Here is a 25,279-nt window from a genome sequence, read left to right as displayed (position 1 = left end):
CGGGTACGTCCAAGGATGAAATACTGCTGCCACATCTGGGCAGGAGCTGCTAGAAAGGACTTGTCCTGCCTTGATAGTTCAAAATAGACTTCGTAGCCTCGTAGGAAATGTCCTTTTCTCTTCCCTGCAACCTCTATCTCACAGAAGAAATGTTGCGAGTTTGTCTCTGATGTATCGTTATTTTCATGGAAAGTGTTCGACTGAGCTTCAGTCTATGGTCCCCCCTCGCCAAACTTTTACAAGAAACACTCGTCTAGCTGAAAACACTATCAATAATTCCCCCCACTCTTTATCTGTGCCTAAACCTAAACGGAGATTACTAATGATTACTATATTGTCCAATTTCTACTGTACACTCTTTAACCCTTATCCTTGGGTGGCATCTTGGCCTTGATAATGTGGTTATGCCTGTGTAAAAAAACAAAAAACAAAAAAAAAACATAACCAATACCTTGTTTTTTTAGCTTAACTTTTCTCGCATCCTTGGGAATATTGTCTTGTACTCAAGGTTGGGGACACTTGATTTAGAGGACGCCATCTGCTAATCCGTGCATTCGTCACTTGTTGCAAGTAAAAAATAGCAACTTGTGTTCAATTAGTTGTTTACACTTTCATGTTATTTCAAGACAAAATACGTTAAAGAAAAAGTTTGATATCCTATAAAACAGATTCATCCTATTAATCTTTCTTTTTGTTTTTACTTTTTATAAAATTTATTTTTTGCTTGTTTTTTTTTGTCTTACATTAATTTTTCTTTTTCTGTTTTGCCTTATTTGGCCTTGCTGCCCTTTTTTGTCTTGCTTTTTTGTTTTTCTGCCTTGCCCTTCATTTTTTTTCTTGCCCTTCATTTTTTTTCTTGCCCTTCATTTTTTTTCTTGCTCTTCAATTTTTTTCTTGCCTTGAATTTTTTTTCTACCTTGCCCCTTTTTTTGCCTTGCTTTCATTTTTTTTTTCTACCTTGCTTTTTCTCTACCTAGTAATTTTTCTACCTAGCCATTTTTTTCTCTACCTAGCCATTTTTTTTCTCTACCTAGCCATTTTTTCTCTACCTAGCCATTTTTCCCTCTACCTAGCCATTTTTTCTCTCTACCTAGCCATTTTTTTCTCTCTACCTAGCCATTTTTTTGCCTTGCTTTTTTTCTTTTCCTTTTTTTTATTTATTTTTATTTTTTAACCTTACTATGGCTTTTTTTTCTTTCTCACTTGTCTTGTCTGGATTTCTTGTGTTTGCTTACTAATAATTTTCCATGCATCTTTTCTGTCGTTTCCATTGGTAAGGCTGCGGCTCTTCTGACTGGTTCGTCTACTGATTCTCTTTCACAGTCTCGTCAGTTGATTACGAAAAACGAACTCATTCTCAGTGATTTAGAAAGAACTCCACTGGTGAGTATTTCTCATTTTTTTTCATTTTCTTAAAAATGTTTTTTTTTGTAAACACATGAGCTGCTGCATATTTAGCTGGTGCATGTGAAACGCAGACATCGCAGTTGTTAGATGCTTGGCTGAGTGAAGAGGCAGTCAAAGAGAACGTTGAAGAGTAGGCAGTTGGTTTTGGTGAGAGCTACGATACAGTTCAGCCACTGTGCCTCTCAGTGTTATACAGAGTACTGCCAGGGGATGCCAAGTAACCTGAATAATAATTATGATTGCTGTTGATGTTAGGAAAATAGAATGTTCGGAAAATATATGTATCAAGGCGAAAGGTATTTTTACACATAAAATATTTATAGGTAAAAAAAAAAAGCAGCACTATAGCTTTATTTTAAAACTTTTATTAAAAAATCAATTCAGATAACTTGATTATGTAGTAGAACTGACATCAATTCAATGTAACTGCCTTAAGCCTCAATCACCACCTCGATATGGGTCCAGAAATGGGAGCATGCCGTTTCCACGAGCACCAGCGGGAACTCAGCGGATGACGGTGATCCGGTTGGCTTTGGTATTGTGGGAGTTTATGTTGATGACATTCTCAACCTATGACCAAATAAAGTAGTTCAGCAGGGTCAGGTCTGGGGAGGAGGGGGGCTAGTGAGACAAGGATACAAAGTCGTAGCACTCCTGACGCCAAGCCTGGGTCTCTTTGGACTTGGGGGCTGCCACAGAGTCCTGCTACCACACCCAGTGGCCACCTAATTGCACGAGGGGATCACCACAATCTTCAGTACATCCAGGTACACTTTCGTGTTGACTTTGAAGATGTGAGGTGGCATGATGTGGCCTTCGCTTGAAACCACATCAAAGATTATAACCGTGGCCAGAAACTTTGTTTTCATTACCCTGCATACGTTCCTGTTATTTGTGACAATCCGGTGATTCATTTTCAGGATGCTGGCGCCAATGATTCTGTTGTTAGAGAAGAACATGATCGTACAGCGGCGCATCTTCGATTTCGCTTGTTGAACATTGTATCACTTTCAGACATGATGGAAGACTCCTCTTGCTCTTGGGATTTGTACACAACTGAGCAACTAGTAGATGGCCTGCAACAAAAAAAGGAAATCAGTTTTCATCAAACGGAACTGGAATCAAGTTGTCTTTTCTATGGTGACAATTTTATCATTTTACACTGTATATTAGAAATATGTATTGGTAACGTTAGCATGGAATATTAGAACATAAACAATGGATGACTTAGTGGTGACGTCGGGTGATCTTAATGCTAATGATATTATGAGATAGCTAGTAGAGACACGTACAATTCTAGTTTAGAGTTGAGAATCGGGTGAGAGGAGTCAGACAAGTTAACACAGAAGATATTGTCTCTGCATTTGGATTGGTTGGTTGTTTTTGTTTTACGGCATATCAACCCTTTTCAGGTTATTTAATGCCGAATTCAAAGATTTTGAAGAAAAATTTTTTAATAGAATATATTTGTTGTTTTCAAATCGGTTTCTATTTAACCCATAGTTGTACTAACAGGTACTACCACTCCTGGTAAGAGTGGACCTGGGAGCAATGGCAATTAAAGGGTGGCTCCACATTCCTCAAAACCCGCAAGCTGGGGCCTCACCACTGGATATATAGTTTAAGGTCATATCCATGACCTCTGCGTTTGGAAGCTGGGAGAATCACAACCTTAGCATCATGTAGAACTAACATCTTGCAGCTTCGATGCAAAATAACGATTCATGAAATAAAGTTATATAAAAATACAACTTCGATTTGTTTTCTTCCAGAGAACTCTTCAATTACAGACCAAGAGGAAGGAAGTATGCGCCCCAGCATGTTACGTATTGCTTCATCTCTATATAAATAAAATGAACTCATTTTTTCGCGTCTGATTTTGACATTAATAGGATTAAAAATCAAGATATTTCATGCAAATATAATATGCACAAACGGCAGAACAATATCTGAGGTGTGTTATAGGCTTATTATTTCTCAAATTCCTCGATAATCTTAGATTTCTATACTTTTTCTGCTGAGAAGTCACGGCCAAAATCGGTTAAGATCAATGGAAGTGGTAAAATATTTTCTCTCTAATAAATTCCTCCTCCCCCTGCCACCACTTAACACCGTTTGGGGATCGTTCACAAGGAACAGTTGAGAAGAGAACACCGGTTTGGCTTCGTAGTTCTTTCATGTGAAGTTATTTAAAATCACTAAACTAAGCTGCAGTGCTCTGTGGCGTAGTGGTTAGCGTGCTGGACAATTCACATTATATTTTCACGTTCGCGCCGACCTACCGTAGTCGTGTTTTTTTTTTTTTTTCCTAAACAACTGGAATGGACTTTTCTTGGTGGCCGAACTGTTAACGTTGCAGATGTTTTTTTTTGTTTTTTTTTCACACTTTATTTTCCTACTTTTACTCATGACTCCGGGTTTGATCCTTCCTACTTACCTACCATAACATTTTTTAAAACTCCCCCCTCCCCTCCCGGAAACAAACACTCGGGCAACGCCGGGTACCCCCGCTAGTATATATATATATATATATATATATATAATATAGTAAATAATCAGTCTTTATATGTGTAACCATTCTCCCGCAGCCATCCACTTAATGGAGGAACATTACAATAATACTAACTAAACATATATATACGCATTATACCGCTAGTGGATAACACATTTATAAATATCTATGCACATACATTATACACATATATCCATATTATGTAGACCAGTATGCAACATCTGAGCAGATTAGTATATTTGGGGCTCTTAAACAAAGGGGACTGTCATGAGGATATTTTGTCTCTTAAAAAATTGAGAAATTACAATTTCTTACATATGATATAGAATATAAATATATATGAATATAAATAATATAAAATTGATATTATAGTATCAAATATATTATATATAATTAAATATAATAGAAAACTTTTCTTATTAAAAGACATTACATTACAGTAAAAAAATAAAGATTCTTTTAAGCGTTTCGGCAAAGATCTAAAAATAGAACAAAAATTTTTTTTTTTTTTTTTTTCTATTTTTTTTTTTTTTTTTTCAAGGGCTCACGAAGGTTCCAAAGTCGAGGTGCTCCATTTTGGAAATTCCAGAAGCTTCCAATCCATATGACTAATAAATAGGAGGAGGTTATGCCTGGGATGTCAAGCTTTAGAGAATGAAACATTACTCGAAAATAAGGAGAAGGTTATGCCTGGAATGTCAAGCTTTAGATAAACAAATGTTAATAGCGTCATAACTGCAATTATTAATTCAGCTCTGAGAAGTATAAATACAACATTTAGCAGTACTATTAAATTGTCTATACGAGAATGCAAACAAAGTAAGGAAACTTTGTACTGCTGCTTTAATTTTTCCAAAAATATAGTCAACTCCCCTTAGTTGCACGGAGATAACTGTAATTTAATATTTCATATTCACACCATTAGTCTCCAAACTTGAGACTGTTCTTTTTATCCAACTGCGACCCTTTTTTCCAGAGCATGATCAAGGCAAAAATCATTACGGTCAACACTCTGAAGGCCGCCATTCTTTTTAATACCTAGCCTTTTTCTTTCTACCTAGCCTTTTTCTTTCTACCTAGCCATTTTTTCTCTACCTAGCCATTTTTTCTCTACCTAGCCATTTTTTCTCTACCTAGCCATTCCCCCCCCCTACCTAGTCTTTTTTTTTCCTACCTTGCCTTTTTTATTCTACCTTGCCTTTTTTATTCTACCTTGCCATTTTTTTGCCTTGCTTGGCCTTGCTTTTTTTCTTTTCCATTTTTTTATTTATTTTTATTTTTAAAGCCTGGAGGTGTTTGCCACTAAAAAAAAAAAAAAACATAGTTGCCAAAGTGTGTGACTTATTTTTTGCCTGCATTGAGATGGTTTTCTCCATCCAGTGGCACTTACACAGAAAAATTATGGACGTTGTGTTGCCGAATAAATTTTCGGATCTCTACATATTCGATTTTTGTTTTTATTGTCTACTAGCATTTCAGCCCGGCGTTGCCTGGGTGTTTGGAGCTGTGTGTTGAGCAAAAAACAAAAAAATAATGTGGTAGTAGGAAGGCAGGCTCGAACCCGTACCACGAAGGAGGAAAAGAACGGAAAAATAATGTGACGTCTTTTCTGTTATGACCACCAGCAAACTGGAAGTGACGTACGTTTAAATTAAGGCTAGACAATCGAAAAGAGGGGATAATTTTTGAAAATATAGGCGAAAAAAGTAACCCCTCCCTGTTGAAAAGTGCCCAGTTGAGGGTGAAGAAATGAATGTTTTTAGCCAATTTTTCAGTATTTGTTGTCTGAAGGGTTGAGCTTCAAAACGATACTGATCTTGTGAAAATTTGTTGCCTCTGTTGAAAGGTTTAGGCAGACATGCAAACATACATACATACATACATATATTTATATATCGGTAGCTCAAATCTTCGACCCAAACCGATTAAAAAGCTTGCCCTATCTCTGTACCCTGTATATCAAATTTCAAGTCTGTAGACTGAAAATTGACAGTTATTATGTAGGGAAATGTACACACAGACAGGCACGTTCACTTTTCTAGATATATAGATTTTGTTTTGTTTTTGTCCAGTGTTAGATTTTGCTGCATCACTCTATACGATGAAGGGGTGGGATTTTGCTGCAACATTCTGTATATGAAAGAATTAAAAGTTCATTTAAAAGATAACTTTTATACTGACATTTATTATCGAAATGTTTGTTTATTTATATTGATAAATCTGAAAGATTTTCTCGTGTTAATGTTTCAAAAAGTGAACTCTGTAAAATGAACGGACAAAATCAGCATTAAAAAATAAATTCTTATCCAGAATATAATCTAATTTAAAAAAAAAAAAAAAAAAAATACAGAAAGAATTTTATGTACATACATACCGTCATGGATCAAAAAATGTCAGATTCCAAAAATCGTTTAAATTGATTTTTAACGATTTTAACTGATTAATGTGAAATTATAAGGCTAATCTCGTGAGTTTGAATTATCTCATTTTTTCAAAGATTGTGATGCAAGATAGTCTCTTTTTGCTTACTCATAAAATTTGATTTTTTTTTTTTAAATATACTTGATTAATTTATGATTTTTTGAAATCTGACATCTTCGTCCCATATATCATAAAAAATTTTCTTTATTTTTCTTTAGGCTTAATTCTGCATTTGCACCAAAAAATCTATTCTAAAAATTATAATTTTTCTTTTTTCAACCAGTTGGACATTGCAATTGATGGGGCAGATGAAGTCGATTCTCAGCTGAACTGCATTAAAGGCGGAGGTGCATGTCAGTTTCAGGAGAAAATTGTTGCTTCGTGTGCAAAAGAATTCATCATTGTGGCTGACGACAGGTAAAAATGACGGCCATTTTATTTATAGGGAGATAATTAGTTCATTTATAAGTTATCTCCCCTTGTCATAAGTTTTTGCTTATTGAACGTTTTTATTACTGTCCCGAGTTTCAAGTTTTTATTTATTTCATTTAAGATAATCTAAATTTTAAGTAACGCTGAAAATTGTAGTTTTTTTTTCTCACTTATCGAGTAGACAAGCATACTTAAGTGATATTCATGGATTGCCAAAAGGAAAAAAGAAAAAGGAGAGAGATGGAAGAAGAGAAAAGAAGAAAGGTATTTAAAGGGAAGCCAGTGTAGACTCTTGCCTATCAGAAGCGAGGTCAAAAAGGGGCGATAATTGCCTATTTTTTCTGTTTCACAAATTGTCTCTGTCTTCATTATGCGTGAAACTACAGACTTATTTTTAAACTAATGTATCTCTATAACAGCATTTTAAATCAAAGGTGGGGTTCAGTACAATTATTTGTCAAGTTAAAATTATCTGTTTGTTTTTTGTTTTTTTATTTATTTAAAATTTATTGGACAACAGGCGAAAATGATGGCCTTTTACACAAGGTATATAATCAGTTTATTTCAAGTTACAATTATCTCCCCTTTCTTCAGCTTCTTATTCAATAGGTACCTCTAATGTGCCACAGATTTAACCCTCCCCCTCCATATGTAACACAATGTAACTGTAATTTAATATTATCATCCTAACATTTTTACCATTTAAAAAAGAAGCTTCGAATTAACTAATATTTTTTTAAAAAATTTTTTACAGCATATGGAAATAATGAAAATGCGAAACTAAGACGTTCGTATATAGTGATGATTTTGAAGCCGTAATTACTCCCATGTTTTAAAAATCTAGCAAAAATCAAATAAGTCATATTTTCCTGAGATTCTCGATACATATTCATTTTAAAAATAACTTGCACATTAAAAGTAGGTTTCGTTAAATATGAGAGGAAATTTTTTTAATTTAAAAAAATTTTTTTTTTTAGGTGTTCTAACCTCCTATATTTCATATTATGAAAATTAAAAATAAATTTAGGTCCATAAACTTTGCAACATTATTTAAAAGCTGAAGTTTCTACATAAATAAAAAAAAAGTTATTTATATATATATAATATATATATAAACACCCATTATTTATTTCACTGACTTTAAAGTTGTAAATAAAATTGGACATAAAATCAATACTAACGTGTAAAAAAAAAAAAAAAATCAACACTTATTCTCAATAATAATTTGAATTACAACAAAAAATTCTAAAAGTAATAACCTCCGCAATATAAAATCTAAAAATAGAATGTTTTATAACAGGTTTCCCATATTAAAAAAATATATTCATATACGGCATAATCACCAAAGTTAAGCAACCTTGAGCCTGGCTAGTACCAGATGGTTGACTGTTTAGGAAGGCAGTGCGCTGTATGTATCATGAGGTAAGGAGAGTAGATGGGACTCTTAAGCCATGACAGGCACCTCGTCTAGTAATGGCGTCACGATTAAAAATACCCTTCATAACTCTGGCGAAGCATCAAATATTCGACTACCAACAAGATTCGAATTACACTACAAACTCATGTGATGAGTTAAATCTCGGCTACGGCCACGCTGGATGAATGGATTCATATAATAGAATATGACTTTTGGAAAAGTTTAAATCGGAAATCCAGCATCAACTGATAAAAATTTTTTATTGATTATTTGAATTGGAGTGTCAACTTTATTTTTACACCTTTTTTAAAAAAATGCACGGGGGCCTCTAAGTAACAGTATCGTTATAATAACAGTATAACTCTATATAGTTGTAGTAACTTATAAAACTATTAAAAAGTAAGATTCATTTTGCTAATGATAGAATACATTTATTTATTGTATGGGGAAAAATATAAGCTAAATGGATTAATAAATACATATATATTAAATTATTAAGTTTTCTAAATCAATATAATATAAATGTAAATATAAAAATTTGATAGCAAAAAAAACATTACTTCTGTTAACCATTATAGCACTGATGACCATCCATAGAAATTGACACAGTAAATAATAATATAAATGAAATAATGACCTTGCCGTTATTGGGTAAAACAATATCTTTGGAGATGCCTACTATTCAAAGTTTATTTATTAGTGAACATTTTTTTTTTTTTTTAACTAAGGTTTTAAGTTTTTATATTAATTTAAACCTCAAATTAATGCCATTAAACATTTTATTAAATAATTAAAATCATTTAATTTTTGACTTTTTGTTTACATTGGTGATCTTTAAATGAACACATTTCAGGTTAAAACATCATGTACTTACATGTCATGGTCAAAATTAATATAAATTCCGAAAAATAATCTAGTGGTTAAATAATTAAAAGTAAAAATAAAATGATCAAATTTTATCATATGTTTTCATTTGAAAGAGTTGTTGATGAATTCAGTATGACAAACTACCTTTTTGACTTAAATTACCGGCGAGCCATTTTTTAATCAAACAATTGTGGGTAAATATTTTTTGTTGTTAAAAAATACATCTACCACATCTTCTACTGGATCATGTTTCTTATATATATATATATATATATATATATATATATATATATATATATAAATTATTATTATTATTTTTTTTTTTTTTATTTTTTTTTTTTTTGTACTAATTTAACCATGACACACGTAAGTATGTAATAATTTTTGCACCTGAAATGCATTAGTTTTAAAAGATCAACAATACAAACAAGCACCCTTTAAGGCAAGGGAGATAATTAGTTACAATTATCTCCCTTTTCATCAGCTTGCCGTTCAGGATTTGTTTATTTCTTTATTAAAAATCTTTTTTTATTTGTAACCTTCAATTTGAAAATATTAGAAAACCTCAAAATATGATATATTTTATTAAATGATTAAAATTATTTGAGATTTTTTATGTAATACACCCGTTTCAAAGAAAGCCGACAAAAGTTTTTTTTTTTTTTTTTTTTTTTTTTTAAGGCGTGTTATCCCGAAAGTGTTAGAAAACATTTTTTTTTTTTCTTACATTATTTTAATAATTCAATAAAATATTTCTAACATTTTGGGGGGTTTCTAGTATTTTCAAATTAACCCTACGAAATGTTTACGAAAATATCACCTAACCCCACTGTTTTATGTTTTATTCTAATCAAAACGTTTAAAAGTTTTATTTCTTAATTGCTGCAAATTTTAAGTAATTCTAATTGGAACGGTAGAAATTTTTTATTTTGCATACTTATTATGTGGACTTAGTTTTAATGAGATGGATGATGGCGTTTTGGCGCTTAAGGTAACACTCAATTATCTAGGGTGGAATAATAAGTTTAAAAAAAAATCCTTTTATCCACAACGTTTAATGAAGAGTATATGATAATCTCCACAATAGTCGGCTTTAGACTTTTAGAATCTAAGGGAGGTAATTACGTTTATTTTACAAATTAGAATTATCTCCCGCTTTCTTCAGAAATTTTTTTTTTTTTCGTTCAAGGGAGATAATTCTAACTTATAACAATTATTTCTCGTTTTTTTTTTTTAACCTGCTATTCAAGGTTTGTTTATTAATGTTTTTTTTTTTTTATTATTATTATTATTATTGTAATCGAGATGTTTAAAGATTAGCTTATGTTTTGTTTTCTAAATAAGTGTTAATGATTAATGATCGTCGGTTTAATATTTTTTTAATTTGCTTTTTATGACTCTGGGAAAAGCCAGATAGCCCTACTAGTGTGTGAATATAATTATATAATGTAGTATGTTTATACAAACATTATTAGCTACATATGTGCATACATATTTCTGTAGTGATCTCTTGTCAGATCACATCTTCAGGCCTGCTCCGCTAGCCTGAAGACATGGTGATCTCTGACTAGAGGTCGCAACAAAAACATGTATGTATGTATGTAACTAATAATGTTACTATAAATAAACATATTATAAACACACTTGTGCATATATGATATGTATATGCCTGATTGGAGACCCTATTGATGTTCTCTTTCCGTTGAGTCTAAAATGTCACTTAACCTACCAACCCTCTCGTTTAAATTTAGCATTTTAACATTTCATTTTTATGAATAAAAACATATTTCATTTGAGAACCAGATGCCTTCACTGACACATAAGCTTTATTACGTCCCCTGACGGAGACTTTTGGTTCTTGCCAACCAATTGTCCGAAACATTAGCATGTTCAGTGTAGTGACTATATAATATTTGTCTATATAAATAAAAATATTATATATATATAATATTTTTATTTATATAGAAAAATATTATATAGTCACTATATATATATATATATATATATACTCTTATAATTTTTTGTGTATATTGATATTTCTTCGAATTAATATTTTGCAGAATAGTTTAAATTTCGTTAAAATATGGATTTGAAGTTTCAATGGGTTTGCCTAACAAACACTAATGCATAGCTGTTAAATAAAATACTTTATGTTAGCTTTTGTAGAACCTACGATCGAGCACTTTTTGATTTCTTAAAAAAAAAAAAAAAAAAATGATATATATATATGACTAGTCTGGTTGTCCAGGTGTTTGGAGTTATGTACGAAACAAAAAAACAAAAACAGTGGTAATAGGCAGGCAAGGAGGTAAAGAATGTGAAAAAAAAAAAAAAAATGTGACGTCTTTGCCGTTGCGTCCATCGCCAAACCGGAAGTGGCAAAGATTTAAATTAAGGCTAGCCAAATGAAAAGAGGAGATTACTTTCGAAAAAATCTGCGAAAAAAGCCACCCCCTCCTCATGGGGATGATTTTTTATTTTCTTGTTGTGTATATGCACTACCTCCCCTCTCCTTTTTTTTTTTTTTTTTCACCCCAAACAAGGCACAGTGCCACTTTGAAGCAGGGGGCTACTATCAGGGACTTAATTAGCAGGGTCATTATGAAGGGAGATAAGTAGAAAGATGTTTGTTAACATTACACTTGAACTTCTGCATATCATTGCAGTTGGGAAAGCAGAATCCCGGAAGGGAGTTCCAAAGACCCGCAGTTCTGGGGAAGAAACTATTGGAGTAAAAGGCTTTCTTGCACCTAGGGATCTCTACTGTAAAGGGATGAGACTTAGTAGCTTGTCGGGTTTGTCGGGGGTAGTTACGTCGGGGAGGTACAAGTGTTTGCAGTTCGTCAGAGCATTCACCATTAAAGTATTTGTAGAACAGGCAGAGGGATGCAACATCTCGTCGATGGGACAGAGGCTGAAGCCTAGATGACAGTTCAGGACCTATCAGGTTGGCAACTCTCTTTTGAACCCTGTCCAGGAGCGAGAGACAAACAGCAGATGCACCAGCCCAGATGTGACAACAGTACTCCATACATGGGCGAATGGTTGCCTTATAGAGGTATAGGATACTGTCGAGCGTAGTAGTTTTCTAGCACGGTAGAGGGAGCCAACCTTCCTTGCAGCAGCCTTGGCAATGCTCTCAATGTATCTATTCCAGTTCATATTCCCTGTAAACGTTAGGCCGAGGAGTTTAAAAGAAGTACTTTCAGGTAATGGTTTCTTGCTATTGGTGGTAGAGAAGGTTTCTTGTAGTTATTGAAGGAAACAAACTTAGTCTTAGCAGCATTGAATGTGACCAACTATTTTTGTCCCCATTCCACTACAGATTGGAGGTCATCCTCTAGTGTTTCTGCCATTTCCTTGGATATGTGTTCATTTGTTTTCTCCTCATATCTGTTATAGAGAGTGGTGTCATCGGCAAATATACCCATCTCCGAAACAATTTTATCAGGGAGGTCGTTTATGAATATCTCCTAATATTACAGATCCAAAAACAATCCATGATTTATTATTTTATTTATTTATTTTTTTTTTTTTTCAGGAAGAATTCCGAAGAACTGGGTGAGTCTTGGAAACGGGGTGTTCCTATTGAGGTGCTGCCTGTTGCGTATCGTCCTGTGAAGTTGAGAATTGAGGAAAAAGTTGGCGGCAAAGCTGTTCTAAGGATGGCAGAAAATAAAGCGGTCAGTGAATCAATTTCTTTATAATAAGAATATGAAACACATTGTCGTTGGCATATTCACACACACACACTTTATTTGTTTTTACATAAGCAGTAATATGTTGCTATATATACACTCATGAGCCAAAAAAATGAGCCAAGCATGAAAGAAGGAAGAAATCGATTTTTCAATAATTTTCTATGAATTTTTGTTAATTTTAACTGAAAATTTCTATTTTGCAGATCATTATTATTATTATTATTATTATTATTATTGCATATAATAATAAGTGGAAAAATTAATCCTAAAAATGGTAAGACCGCATCTTGGTGAGGATATAAAAAAACGAATTGCAGGGTTAAGGCAGTGGAAAATGATTTACAAGCAGATTTTTTATATTTTAAGAAAAGAAAATGTGAAAACCTCTTTCTGTAGTGAAGCAAATTGGTCGAAGGTTCAAACTCAAACACTTGGTAAAAGGGAAATCTGGATCTGGTTGCCCTAGAGCATCCACTTTGAAGGACGACCACAGGATTAAATTAACTGTTTTGAAGGATCGAAAGAAAACTTATGTTGATCATAGCAAAGAATTCAAAACAGGGGCTAGAAATTCTCTTTTTAGATGTACGATATCTAGACGAATGAAAGAAATGGGATTTTCTTCTAAAAGGTGTGCAAAGAAGCCATTTTTATCTAAGAAGAACATCAACGATAGAGATTTTTCTCGTGTTTTGGCAAGAAAGATACAGACTAGTTTAGAAATGTTTTCTGGTTATATGAATCAAGATTTTGTCTTGTTAGTGATGTTGCTGATGCTTCCGAACAGTGCAATCGAAGAACTGGAGAAAGATTTTCGCCAAGTTGCATAAAAACAAGTTAAACACGGGAATGGAGGGATAATGGTATGGGGAACTTTTACTGCTGCAGCAGTTGTTGGGGAACTTATTAGATGTGAGAAGTCAATCAATGCAAAGGAATACATTCGAATATTAGAAACAGGACTGTTACCAAGTATCCAGGAGCTGGGAATATCCCAGAACATTATTTTTCAATATGATAATGCCCCTGCACACACAAGAAAATGGTTTTCTGATAATTCAATTAATGTGATATTTTGGCCAGGTCAAAGCCCCGATTTAAACCCAATCTAGAACATTTGGTCCATAATAACTCATGCATTGGCTGGAAGAATTTTTTCGAACAATGACAAACTGTGGGGAAGCTGTGCAAAGTGAATGGAATAGCATCTCCTTTTCACAGTGTTCCACTTTGGTTGAGAGCATGTGTAAAAGGATTGATCTTTTTAAAGAAATCAAAAGGGAATGAGATTCCATCCTAAGCATTTATTAAAGTAAATGTCTTGTTCTGTCTTATTAGTCTTGTTTAAGTTTCCTTGTTCAATTGTTCATTGTTCAATATAGCTTTTAGTGCAATAAAATGTATAAAATTTGTTTGGCCCATTTTTTTTTTTTTTTGCTCACGAGTTTATATATATATAATCAACACTTTTAATATTTTTGTCATCAAAATCAGTGAAATTGCCTATTTTTCAATTAAATCCATTGATTGCCTGCTCTAATAAGGGACCTACCTTGGTGCACTGGAAGAAAGTTTCACACACCTTCCCACTGACTTGGTTCACAATACATAGTACATTGCACTGTAGAGAACCTACAGTTGATTTTATAATTTTTTTTTTATATATATATATATAATGGCTTGAATTAAAGTTGAAAATGCAAAAGTCCAGTATCATGGTTCAATTGCGCTTTAAACAGGTACATTTATTTATTTATTTATTTTATTTTATCAAAGAACCTACTATATATATTGGGGACATTCTGATATAAAACCTATCTAAGAACACTCCCAGACACAAAGTACGTTTGTGTGAAATTTAAAAAAAAAAAAAAAAACCCCATTGACCCAGCCATTTCAGAATTCATAGGAAACGAACTCGTATACACATAGTACCTTTAATTAGAAGTAGAGATGTATTTAAAATGTTGACAATGTTAAAAATTAAGGAAAAAAAAAAAATTGTGTGCAAAATGAAAAAAATAATTTTTGTTGTTACGAACGAAATAATGGAAAAAATTTTAAGAAACTTTAAAAAAATAAAGTGAAAAAGTTTATTCTTGACTCTGTAGGCTGATATTCAACCCCCAGGCTACCTGTAATTAGCACAGAGAGCGAGAGAAATAAATTTCTATTAATGCCAATTACCAAGCATGAACAATAAACAGTTAGATAGTATTCAACGACTGCTGTTTAAATATTGCGTTGTGCTAAGGTTGACCGCTTTGCCTAAAGAGGACCGTATAATAATATTTTGAAAGTACCAATAATTATTCTTAAGCCGACAAACTCTTACTGCTCACACACACCTGCATATATATATTATATGGCATAATCACCTAATACTAGCTCTGATTAGATCACTAAAGTTAAGCAACATTGAGCCTGGCTAGTCCCAGATGGGTGACCGTTGATGAATGCCAGGTGCCATATCTAGAAGGATGTCAACATTCCAGCAACTCTCGCATCAGCTGTTTCTACTCTGCTGGATTAGCCTTGTTGAGACGAGAGTGAGGCAGCTTTGCTTTAAACAAACTCCAAACATATGTGATCCTCTGATCGTTCTGATGGATGAACTCTCTCATCTATATATATATATATATATATATATAGCGATTAAGTGCATGCTCATTGGCTGATAGGAAGGGCGCGGTGGATACTAGAAAGCTGATTGGCGAACTAAAATCTCAATAGAAGATATAAAAACAACAAACAACCACAGAATTCGCGCATAAGCCTGAAGAGTCCTAGAGTGAATGAAACGCGGAATATTCAGTGTAGCTTAATCGCCATATATATTTTATAACTTACTAACTAGCTCTACCTACGTATTGAGCACTTTTGAAGTAAATACTTAAAGTTTACGCATAGATTTATACTTTCGTATATTAATTTTATGTGAGTAAATGAAGTAGTTATATATATATATATATATATATACTAGCATTTCAGCCCGGCGGTGCCCGGGTGTTTGGATGTGTATGTTGGGCAAAAAAAAAAAACAGTGGTAGTAGGAAGGCAGGCTCAAACCCGTACCGCAAAGGAGGAAAAGAACGGGGTAAAACCTAACGTCTATACTGTTACGACCACCGCCAAACCGGAAGCGACATTTTTTTAAATTAAGGCTAGACAATCTAAAGGAGAGGATAACTTTAAAAAATATCGGCGAAAAAAGTGACCCCCCCCCCTCCCTGTAGAAAAGTGCCTAGTTGAAGGGGAAGATATTAATGTTTTTAGCCAATTTTTGGATATTTGTTGTATGAAAGGTCGAACTTTAAAACGATACTGATCTTGGTAAAATCCGTCGCCTCTATTGAAAGTTTAAGACAGACATGCAAACAATTATTATGAACCCTTAAAATTTATTGTTTTGGGCTCAAATAAATTTATTAAGTTAGATCCATGTCCAAGGAACCTATATCTAAAATTTCAAGTGCGTAGACCCAAAATTGTCGGAGGAGTTTGGTAGAGTTCTCAAAGGTCAAATCGTTGAACTTTGACCCCTTAATCTCCAAATTTCTGGCCAAAAACCGATCACATCGATTTTCTCAAATCTCAGTACCCTGTATATCAATTTTCGAGTCTGTAGACTAAAAATTGACAGTTATTGCGTAGGGAAATGTACACAGGCACACAGATACAGACACGTTCACTTTTATATATATATATATATATATATATATATATATAGTTTAATTAATTTTAATGTCAGATCATTCTGACAGGGGTTGATAGAAGGCTATTACAATGAAGAAGTTAGGAAAGAAGACAAAAACAAAATTTTCAGTGAAACTTACTGGATTTATTTACAACTTCTTTACTGTGATCTAATATGCGTGATTGTGTTTTATAATATTTCAAATCTGAAACTAATTTTAGTTGCTATTAAGAATTCAACCTAAGTAAACAAAACTATAGAAAAAATCTCTATGTATGTAACCATCCGGGGGACAGCAATGTCATATTCCAAAATTCACATAAGTTGATCAAGCAGTTTTATTTTTCTAAAGAGAAGTATTTTTTAATGATTAATGGGGGAATTTTTTTTTTTTTTTTTTTTTACACAGGCATCACCACATTATCAAGGCCAAGAGGCCACTCGAGGATAAGGGTTCGGCGTTATAACATAGCTAGGAATTATTGTCGAGTTATCTCCCTTTTTATTATTTTATTTTTTTATTTTTTATTTTTTTGTATAAATGTTGACATCCGGTTACTTCTCAGATAAAACTTAATTTTCTTTTTTTTTTTTTTTTCTTTTTTTTTAATCACCTTTACCACCAAACAAGGCATATTGCCACTTGGACATAAGGGGGCTACTTAATAAATGTAAAAATACAACAACCTGATCAATTTACATGATTTTTAGAATATGACATCATCGTTCCATGACTCGTGTGTATTGTATATTTTATAATTTTTTTTTTTTTTTTTTTTTTTTTTAATTAGATTGAATTCTAAATAAGAACTCTAATTTTTTTTTTTTTTTTTTTTTTTTTTTTTTTTTTTGTACATTTTCATTTTTCTCTTTTTCAGGGTCCAATTGTGACGGACAACGGCAACTTTGTTCTTGACTGGCTTTTTGACAAACCATGCGTTTGGCATGAAATTAATACAGCCATAAAACTCATACCAGGTTAGATTATTATTTCTTTATTTTATCCGTAATAATTTCTTCTTTTTTTTTTTTTTCATCAGTAAATGTTTAAAATCCTCGGAAGAAACTTTATCTTCTGAATTTTTTAGGTAAGGATTGATTATTTGGATTCTTCTGATTACTGTTCTCATCTTAAGTTTCATTTTCACAACGTTTCGGTCGATGTAACCTCCAGGTGTATCTTATGGAACCAAGGGAATGTTTTTTGTTGAACTCTGGAATTTGGACGGAATTTTGAAAGGAACCCCTTTATTTACTTCACGAGGGTAGCATGCTCTCGTTCCATCAGCCATGACACCCACGTTCGGCAGAAAGACTTCCAAGTTAGACAAGATACACCTGAAGAAGGTGGTTTACATCAACGAAAACGTGAAAATGACACTCAAGATGAGAACAAGAAGAACAGTAATCTGGAGATTCCAGATAATACGAGAAACTTTGTAGAAAAAGATGAAAAAAAGTCATGCATCCACAATGTAGGACCTTAAAGTTGTTTATATTAAGTTGAGATTTACATATTAGACTAGCGGGGTTACCCGGTGTTGCTCGTGATCGTATAAAGAATGAGAAAATTGAAGTTGATTTTGAACATATTTGTTATTCTTAGGATAGAGGAATTTTTAATATCTATGTATCATTTGCTATTTTGAGCAAAAGAATATTTTACCTAGCCTAGGACGGGTATTTCACAATGTATGAAATAATTGTACCTCCCTTAGGACAGGTAATTTACAAAATGTATATGAAAAGTTGTGTATATCTTATGATGACTGAACTTATGCATTTATAACTTGAAAGTTTCTATCTCTTTGTTGCAGATATTGACGGTGTGAGACTCTAAGAAAGCAACTTCTGTTATGGACATGCATCAGGAGCAGGAGTGCGTCATTGGATCCCCCCCCCCCATGCAGAAAAAAATTGAACTGCCAAGGCTCTATGGACAAATTTATCTTTTGTTGACCTTTGACAACTAAATATTTTCGTTTACTAGTCAAATAGAAAAGTTATTAGCCAAACCCACATGATTTTTAGAATATGACATCTTCGTTCTGTGACAAGTAGGTATACCATTTCTAAATATACAACAAATTTTATGTCGATACTTGAAGGTATAAACATTCTGATTTCTTCAGATGTTTTTTTTAAACAGCCTTCGTTAAAAAAAAAAAAGTATATTGTTCTATTAAACTTTTATTGTTTAAATAATTTAACTTTATTCGTTTTATTAAAAAAAAAAGAATTGAAAAGATATTTTTCACTCAGTAGTGAGCTTTGGAAGATTGTCAGTGAAAGAAATGCAATCGCCAAAAGATAAACGTTTCATTATTTCTAGTCACCACTTTGAAAAATCACTCGCAAATGCGACTGTTTCACTTGCAATGTAGAGCCCTGTTATATTAAGTTGAAAAAAAATTAATTATATGCATATACTCATACTAACAGAAGCTCTACATTGCCAGGGATTGACTGAGGATCAACATTTTTATTGTCATCGAAACCAGTGAAATCGCCAATTTATCAATTAAATCGATTGATTGCCTGCTTTAATCAGGGACCCACCACAGTGCACTGAGGAGAAGCTTCGCACGCCCTCCTGCAGCATTTTAGTTCACAATACATTGTAGTCTACTGCAGATACACTAAAGTTAAGCAATGTTGAGTCTGGCCAGTACCAGATGGGTAATGATTTATGAATACTAGGTGGTGTATGTATTTTCTTTTTCATTTCAACATGTTTTGAAATTCTGTCTCCTTGCGAAATTTACATGAAGTTTGTCCTAAGTTATTGACCTGCAAGATTGCAAGTGTTTCTGGCCCCCTCCCACCATCTCTCCCTAACAACATCGAAAGCAACAAAGTTCAACAGTTGCATGCAAAGTCAAGGAAGGTTTATCCCATAACATGCCAAGGAATGTTACAAAAGCAGCGTTGATACAAAACCTGTCTGCCATGGGTGACTCTGCTAGACACCATGTACCATAATGTGTGGCAACATTGTGTAGACAGCAGTCGCTGCAGTGAAATGGAGAGGAGCAGTAAGGGGTAGCAGGACTGGTGATGTCATGCGGAAATAGCAGCAGGGAAGTAAGATAGAGTGGAGTGGGAAAGACATGACTGCATAAACAGCAGGAGCAGAGAGTAGACGACAATGTATTTCTGTTAGCCAGTGACAGCCCTGTATAAATTTATGTAGAATGGAAAGCACAGACAGGAAATGAAAGTGTCTCTAAAAAAAAGTGAGTTCAAAGTATTTGATTTATTTATTTGGCACTTCGATGGGGTTGATAGACGAGAGGAAGAACGAAATGAGAACACCAATAAGACAGAGAGAGTGGAGTGGAAAAGACGTGACGATATGAACAGCAGGAGCAGAGAGCAGACGAGAGAACATTTCTGCTAGCTCTGTGAAAATTTGTTATGTAAAATGAAAAGTTGTACCATAATGTGCAGCTACGTCATGTAGACAGCAGTAGCTGCAGTGAAATAGAGAGAGGAGCAGTAGGAGGTAGCAGGACTGGTGACGTCATGCAGAGATAGCAGTGGCAAAAAGACAGAGAGTGAAGTGGGAAAGACGTGACGATATGAACAGCTGGAGCAGAGAGCAGACGAGAACATTTCTCCTAGCTCTGTGAAAATTTGTTATGTAAAATGAAAAGCCAGGACAGGAAATAAAATTTTCTCTGAAAAAAAAAAGTTCAAAATATTTCTTTTATTTGTGTGGCACCTGGAATTCCCAAATGGTCGCCCATTTTAGTAATGACCAATCTCAACGTTGCTTAGCTTCGGTCATCTGACGGGAACCGGTGTGTCAACGTGAATTTTGCAGATCTTGATATTCATTTATTTATGTTCTTCCTCTTGACTCTGGTATCGAAAGGGCAGGCTATGTCGATGATTGGGGAAGTTGTTCTTTTTTTTGCTTTAGAAAAAGTTATGCCAGGAAATAAAAGTTTCTCTCAAAAAAAAAATGAGTTCAAATTATTTCTTTTATTCGTTTGGCACTTCGATGGGGTCGATAGACGAGAGGAAGAACGAAATGAGCATGCCTTCTATAATGTTACAATCAGAGTTTTCAATGGCGTATCTTTGACGCTATTACGTTTTCACTGCCTCATGAGATGGGAGAGATGCTGCTTTTAAATAAACATACACCACCAAAGCTTTTGGAAAATATATTTTTTTTTAATTTTACTTTGCACGTTAAAAAAATTCATCAGCTTGCTGTTCAGGTACCTTATTATAAAACACTTAATATTTCAGTGTTGCATATTTGTAGCAGAAACAAATATTAATCTGGGCAACGCCAGAATTGTTGCTAGTTGTCCACATGCAGTGGATGGTTGCCAAAATTCCAAAACAAAGAAACATTGCATTTAGAAATCAAAACACAACTCAAATCAAAACCCAAAGAATGTGCAAACATTATGAAATCAACATTCTTGACACGGACCAAGATACGAAACAATCGGCCATTGGAATGTTGGCCTTGAGTTGGAATACCGAACAAATTCCTGACGGGATTTTCGTCAATATAAACAAATGCAAAACCAGGGTAAAAAGAAGAGAGGTAACAAAGACGCGAGAGGTGCTGACTGATTTGCCATTTTGTTGTCACCAAGACACTAAATATATAACAAATGTTGCCAAAGGCAAGCTAAGTTACTCTTCTGCCTATTTGTATAAGTTTTGAAGTTTTAACTTATTTTAAAACGTTTATTTACTTTAAAACATAAGTATCTAGTCTTACGTTAGAGGAAGGAAAAAAATGGCTGACATTAGATGGTCATCAGGTGACTCTTGATAATCACTCAAAAATCTAAAATTAAACAAACATATTGGTAGAACATTAAATTTTTGCATGATTGACATCTATTGGGTGGGTTTCTACCAGTGTTTTGTTTAATTTTCAATTTTTGAGCGGTCGTTAAGACTTCTCAAATAATTGTCTAATGTCAGGCATTTTTTCTTGTTCTAACCTAAGACTAGACACAACTTGTGTTTCAAAGTAAATAAACACTTTCAAATAAGTTAAAACTCATAAACTTATCCTGGTAAGTAGAAGAGTAATTGATCTTCCCTTTGATAACAATTTATATATTCGTTTTTTTTTTGGGGGGGGGGTTACAAAGAAGTCACCACTTATCAAGGCCCTGAGGCTAAGGGTTATTGAGTGTACAGTAATCAATGGGATAATATCGTAGTAATCGTTATTAATCGAAACCTGGTAGATTGGATTACTTAAGGGGGGGGGAGCTTCATCAAGAATTTGTTTATATTAGACTTGAAGACAACCAAGTTGTAGTCAGCTGGGAAACAGGCAAACGGAAGGGAGTTCCACAGGCGTGCAGTTCTCCATTTTATTGTCTGTATTTGAAAATGCACAAAAAATAATATACAATCAAAAAAAAATCGGTGCAACTACTCTGAATAGCGAAATTCGGAAACCGAAAAAATCGATTTGAAAAAAAACAAAAAAAAAAAACATGGTATCTACTGACTTTTGTATCAATTTCAACTAAAAGCAATAATATCATGGCATGTCAGAAATACTTAAATTATTACCACATTATTTAATAAAAAGAACATGGGTTTTCGATCTTTATTCTAAAAAAAAAAAAAAAAATGCCATATTTCTTTGAAAAGACATGACAAGGGAAGTAACTGGGTTATGCTAAAAACAATTTATTAAAAAAAATTTAATAGTAATAAGCTATTTACCTCCCTTTGGAAGTCTTTGTTGTTTTGGAGAAAGAGGGCCAAATATTTTACTATTGCTAATTTTGATCAAAAAGTTTTGTTTTAATAATATTTGTTTTCTACATTATCGTTTTTTCATAATTTTTGGATGTATTCATTACTGTAACATGACAATTAAGTAGAGACCATTGGTTTGCAAGAAATTCAGTAATAAGAAATTATTATTATAATAATGTTGTTGCACCAAAAAATTATTCTTGAAAACATTGATTTTTTTTTTTTTTTTTTTTTCTTAGGAGTTGTTGAGACAGGCCTCTTCCTTAACATGGCTAAAGTTGCCTACTTTGGCAAGGCGGATGGATCAGTAATTGTCAAAGTGCCTCCGAAAATGAACAACAGTTGTTGATTTCTTTAGCGTTCCTGACTCGCTTGACCCTCTCTTTCTTTTCTTTTTTCTTCTTTTTTTTTTAACAGAGGGTGAAAACAATATTGACCAATTTTTTTTTTTTTCTTTAGACTAGGGTCAATGATTCTAGTGAGAATTTCTTAATTTCATGTAAATAGAAATTTATTTTCTATTAAACAAATCGAAGCAATAACAATAAACAAAAGTAAATTCATATTATTTGGATTCTTCACACTACTGTTCTCATCTTGAGTTTTATTTTCACAACGTTTTGGTCGATGTAACCTCCAAAATTTTTCAGGAATCTTTCTGTGGAATTGGGAATCTGCACAAAATTTAAAACTGAATCGTTTCTTTAATCCATGGTGATAGCATGTTCTTGTTCTGTCCGCCATGATAGTCAGTCATGAAATCACAGTTGTATTTTAAGTTGTCCGGGTTAAGGATTGAACCTTCAATTTCCAGGAATGTAACTTTTACGACTTAATGTCACCAAGTACTTTATCCACTGCGCCACTGATCTTTGGGGACTTGTGGATTAAATAAAGGAGTCTGTTTGAAATTCTGTGCCGATTTCCGAGTTCGACAGAACGAGTCTTGAATTCTCCAAGATTCACCTGAAGGTTACTCTTCTGCCTACTTGTATAAGTTTTGAAGTTTTAACTTATTTTAAATCGTTTATTTACTTTAAAACATAAGTTGTATCTAGTCTTACATTAGAGGAAAGAAAAAAATGGCTGACATTAGATGGTCATCTGATGAGTCTTGATAATCACTCAAAAATCTAAAATTAAACAAAAATATTGGTAGAACATTAAATTTTTGCATGATTCATGTAACATGGCCATCATATAAAAAAAAACAAACAAACATACATACATACATACATAAAGACATACACAAACAAATCCAGGTTGGCATTTTTTTTTTTTTTTTTTCGAAAGTATTTATTCTTACTCTCCTGTCTTGACACCACTCTTGCTGCCACATGGTCATCTAACTTGGTGCGTGTTTCTCTTTCTTCTGACTGCACACCGGCTATAGCCAGCCCATTCTTACCATAACTTTACACATCCGTCTCCTTCGGCGTTAACTTTTTTCTTTTCCAACCATGTGGTGTCACTTTTTTTTTTTTTCCTATTTCTTTTTGCGCCACTTTCTAATTTGGATATATGTTCAAACACTGTCCTTTCTGCTAAGACAATCGCTAGCCAGCCATTCTTCGGCTGCTGCTGCTGCTTTCATATGTGCTCTGTTACAGGAAGTGTATCTTGTTGAAATCTTTCCGTTGAACTCTGAATTCTGCGTGGAATTTTGAACGGAACCCCCTTATTTAATCCATGGAGTAGCTTGCTCTCGTTCTGTCAGTCATTACTGGATAAAAGTTCATAGCAATTTACAATTGTATTTTTGGGTCACCTGTACTAAGGATCGAACTTCAATCTCTTGGAATGTAAGAATGGACCCTTGCAGATTTGTGGATTAAATAAACGTTTCCGTGGGAAATTCCGTGCAGATTCCCAAGTTCGACAGATTCCAGAGTTCGACAAGATACACCTGAAGAAGGTTGGAGGTTACATCAAATGAAATGATGTGAAAATGACACCTCAGGTGTGAACAGTAGTCCGAAGAATATGAATAGTAAACCCATATTAATTATCATGATACGACTCGATTCTGTGGTTTTACTGATTTTTTTTTTTTCTAGAACCAGGTACGTTACAGGAGGGACCAAGTGAAGGTTGCCAACACCCACAAGTGAAAGTAGTGGTCTGGATTCGAATCTGGCATGACCAGCTTATCAATCCATGTCGCCACTGTTAACTTCCAGCAATAAAAATCAAATTCAGAAACAAAATTTATTTTCAAACAAAACATGGTTTATTTTTTTCTTCATAATCTTCGTTGCTGCTGATGTTTAAATCAAGGATCATCTCATCATGATGGAATATTATTTTCTGTGTGTAAAGTCTATCTGGACCCACTGCTCGACCAAAGTTTAAAATTTAAATAATAAAAAGCAATAATTACTGAGTGTTATGTTTGCTTTCTTTTTTTCTTCATTTTTTTTTTTTTTTTTTGTGTTTCTTCATTTCATTTCTGTACTAGCAGATCTGCCAAGCTTTGCTCGGGCCCTATGTACTGTTCATAGCTTTACGTGCATATGTATATATTAAAAAGTGTGCATATGTATGGTAATGCCTTTCTAGATAATAGTCTTCCTTAACTACTATAGAGAAAAGTTAGTAGAGACCGCAGACGTCAAGTTTATTTTTAAACATTGACCTCAATTTTGACCCGTTAGCCTTTATTGTTTTGGGCTCAAATAGAATTATGTTACTATAAAGTTTACTTCCAGTATTATTTTTACTATAAAATTTACTTCCAGTATTATTCTTACTATTAAGTTTACTTTCAGTATTATTTTTAATATTAAATTTACTTCCAGTATTATTTTTAATATTAAATTTACTTCCAGTATTATATTTAATTTTAAATTTACTTCCAGTATTATTTTTAATATAAAATTTACTTCCAGTATTATTTTTAATATAAAATTTACTTCCAGTATTATTTTTAATATTAAATTTACTTCCAGTATTATTTTTAATATTAAATTTACTTCCAGTATTATTTTTAATATTAAATTTACTTCCAGTATTATTTTTAATATAAAATTTACTTCCAGTATTATTTTTAATATAAAATTTACTTCCAGTAT

The 25,279-nt window shown here is 33.2% G+C and overlaps 1 protein-coding gene across 2 annotated transcripts in view; it reads left to right on the top strand.

The window, feature by feature from the left end:
- Positions 1 to 24,592, top strand: part of LOC145266942 (ribose-5-phosphate isomerase-like) — a 44,171-nt gene extending 19,579 nt beyond the window's left edge. Inside the window, exons 4-8 of one of the 2 annotated variants that reach the window (XM_080122759.1) lie at positions 1,324 to 1,383; positions 6,624 to 6,757; positions 12,598 to 12,739; positions 17,333 to 17,432; positions 22,448 to 24,592. In XM_080122759.1, the coding sequence (XP_079978885.1) occupies positions 1,324 to 1,383; positions 6,624 to 6,757; positions 12,598 to 12,739; positions 17,333 to 17,432; positions 22,448 to 22,557 (546 nt within the window). In that variant the 3' untranslated portion in view covers positions 22,558 to 24,592. Of the gene's footprint in view, positions 1 to 1,278; positions 1,384 to 6,623; positions 6,758 to 12,597; positions 12,740 to 17,332; positions 17,433 to 22,447 lie in introns of both variants that reach the window. The other variant, XM_080122758.1, reaches the window with a different exon arrangement.
- Positions 24,593 to 25,279: the final 687 nt, after the last annotated feature.

Source organism: Euprymna scolopes, chromosome 42, assembly GCF_053919585.1.
Source record: "Euprymna scolopes isolate OS-2025 chromosome 42, ASM5391958v1, whole genome shotgun sequence".
Taxonomy (NCBI): Eukaryota; Metazoa; Mollusca; class Cephalopoda; order Sepiida; family Sepiolidae; genus Euprymna; species Euprymna scolopes.
The sequence above is the reverse complement of the archived record's forward strand: the minus strand, read 5'-3'. Positions and strand labels throughout refer to the sequence as shown.